This window comes from Erinaceus europaeus, chromosome 17 (assembly GCF_950295315.1).
Source record: "Erinaceus europaeus chromosome 17, mEriEur2.1, whole genome shotgun sequence".
NCBI classification, from domain to species: domain Eukaryota; kingdom Metazoa; phylum Chordata; class Mammalia; order Eulipotyphla; family Erinaceidae; genus Erinaceus; species Erinaceus europaeus.
Window position 1 is genome coordinate 66973620 of NC_080178.1, and position 2755 is coordinate 66976374.

The 2755-nt window shown below is 40.5% G+C and overlaps 1 protein-coding gene across 1 annotated transcript; it reads left to right on the top strand.

Annotated features, from left to right (window-relative positions):
- The first annotated feature begins 1249 nt into the window (after positions 1 to 1249).
- LOC103122829 (olfactory receptor 52E4) lies at positions 1250 to 2191 on the top strand. Its single transcript, XM_007533450.2, has one exon. It carries the CDS (start codon positions 1253 to 1255, stop codon positions 2189 to 2191), a length of 939 nt encoding a protein of 312 aa, XP_007533512.1. The 5' UTR covers positions 1250 to 1252.
- The last annotated feature ends 564 nt before the right edge of the window (positions 2192 to 2755 follow it).

A 2755-nucleotide genomic window follows, 5' to 3' on the forward strand; every position in this document is an offset into this window, starting at 1 on the left:
CTGAGAGTTTTCCAGACTGCTCTCCACAGAGGCTGTACCAATTTACATTCCCACCAGCAATGTAAAAGGGTTCCTCTGTCCCCACATCCTCTCCAAAATTTGTTGCTGCTGTCCTTTTTGATATATGCCATTCTTACAGGAGTGAGGTGGTATCTTAGTGTTGTCTTAATTTGCGTTTCTCTGACAATCAGTGACCTAGAGCAGTTTTTCATATGTTTGTTAGCCTTTTGGATCTCCTTTGAGGTGAATGTTTTGTTCATATCCTCTGCCCATTTTTGGATGGGGTCATTTGCTTTTTTGGTGCTAAGTTTGCTGAGCTGTTTATATATTTTGGTGATTAGTTTCTTGTCTGTTGTCTGGCATGTGAAGATCTTCTCCCATTCTGTGAGGGGTCTCTCTGTTTGTTTAATAGTTTCTTTGGATGTGCAGAAGCTTTTCAATTTGATGTAGTCCCATTGGTTTGTTTCTGCTTTAGTCTTCCTTGCAATTGGGTTTGATTCATCAAAGATGTCCTTGAGGTGTAGGTGGGAAAGTGTTTTACCAATGTTTTCCTCTAAGTATTTTATTGTTTCTGGTCTGACATCTAGGTCTTTGATCCATTTGGAGTTGATTTTTGTTTCTCGTGAGATAAAGTGGTTCAATTTCATTCTTCTGCAAGTTTCAACCCAGTTTTCCCAGCACCATTTATTGAAGAGAGCCTCCTTTTTCCATTTAATCCTTTGGGCCCCCTTATCAAAGATTAGATGCCCATAGGTGTTGGGATATTAAACTCCTTTGAATTACATAATTACCAAATCAATGAGGCAAATTCTTATATTTACACTGTGTCAAAATTTGGTTAATTGTGTAAGTCAGAAATTCTCATGTGTGGTAAGACTCTTTAACCCAGAACCTACATAGAAAATTAAAAATTGAGCAGTTAGAAAAAATAAATAGAGGGAAATACAAAAAAACTTAAGTTACTCTATTTTGTGAAATAGACTCCGTTCCTTAGAAGGTCTCACATATTACAAAAAGTTTAGGCACAGATATTACTGTGATGGGTCTCACATGAGTAAGGTGCTGAGAGATGCTGACTACATTCTGAAAAGAAAGAATCACTACTACGTGTACATTGAATATTTTCACCCTTACATCCAACATACTAATTAGACCCTCTTCCAGCCTTCCAGGACCTTCAAGAAAAAAAAAAGTCTTTTGAAAAAGTGTGAAACTCCTCTTCGACCCATATCCAGTGGCACATGCCGGGAGAATGCCTTTTAACAATGCCACCCAGTTCCACCCCCTTTTCTTCCTCCTGCTGGGAATACCAGGACTGGAAAACGTGCACATCTGGATTGCTTTCCCCTTCTGCATTGTGTACCTGATTGCCCTGGTGGGGAACATCATCATTCTCTTTGTGATCAAAACAGAACACAGTCTCCACCAGCCTATGTTTTACTTCCTGGCCATGTTGTCCATGATTGACTTGGGTCTGTCTACCTCCACCATCCCCAAAATGCTGAGCATCTTCTGGTTCAACCTCAGACAGATCAGCTTTGGGGGGTGTCTTGCCCAGATGTTCTTCATACACATGTTCACAGGCATGGAGACTGTGCTGCTGGTGGCCATGGCCTATGACCGATTTGTGGCCATCTGCAAACCTCTCCAGTATACCATGATCCTCACTAATAAAACCATCAGCCTCCTGGCCTCGGTTGTTGTTGGGAGAAATTTAGTTCTTGTGACTCCTTTTGTGTTTCTCATTCTGAGGCTTCCCTTCTGTGGGCACCACATCATCCCTCACACCTACTGTGAACACATGGGCATTGCCCGCTTGGCCTGTGCACCCATCAAAGTCAACATTATCTATGGGCTTATGGTGATTTCTAACATCATTATGGATGTGATCCTGATAGCCTCTTCCTATATGCTTATCCTCCAAGCAGTTTTCCGCCTTCCCTCTCAGGAGGCCAGACTCAAGGCTCTCAATACCTGTGGTTCACATGTCTGTGTCATGCTATGCTTTTACACACCCGCATTTTTTTCTTTCATGACCCATCGCTTTGGTCAGAACATTCCCCGCTACATCCATATTCTTTTGGCCAATCTCTACGTGGTTGTTCCACCTGCTCTTAACCCAGTCATCTATGGAGTTAGGACCAAACAGATTCGAGAGAGGGTTCTCAAGATATTTGTCCAGAAAGGATAATTTTTGTGTACTACTTAGGAAAAATACAAAGTTTAAGAATATGATTTCTCTAGAAAATTTCAATTATATCTGGTAATAGTGGTCAGTTTTCATTTGTATTGGAAACTATTCTTTCTTTCTTTCTTTCCTTCTTTCTTTATTTCTTCCTTTCTTTCTTTTTTTCAACCAAAACACTGCTTAGTGCTGGTTTATGGTGGTGTGGGGGATTGAACCTTGGACTTTGGAGCCTCAGGTATGAGTCTCTTTGCATAACCATTATGCTATCTACTCTCTGCCCAAATTGATACCTTTTTGCCCACATTGTTTGCCCAGATCCCTTGAATTGGATAAGAAAGGGGCTAATAAGAAAGGGAAACAGACTAGAAGCAGAAGTAGTTTTGGTACAGTGTGACTGGTGGGAAAATGTGAGAACTATTTCTTCTCTCTCAAGGCTAGATGGGACACTGATCTAATAATTTTGATTTATAAATGAAAAATAAACAAAGCTTAAACTGTCAGTTAGTGGCAATATCTGAGCCAGAATGTCTCCTATTTCTCTTTAGCAATCCTCAAATTCTTTCATCT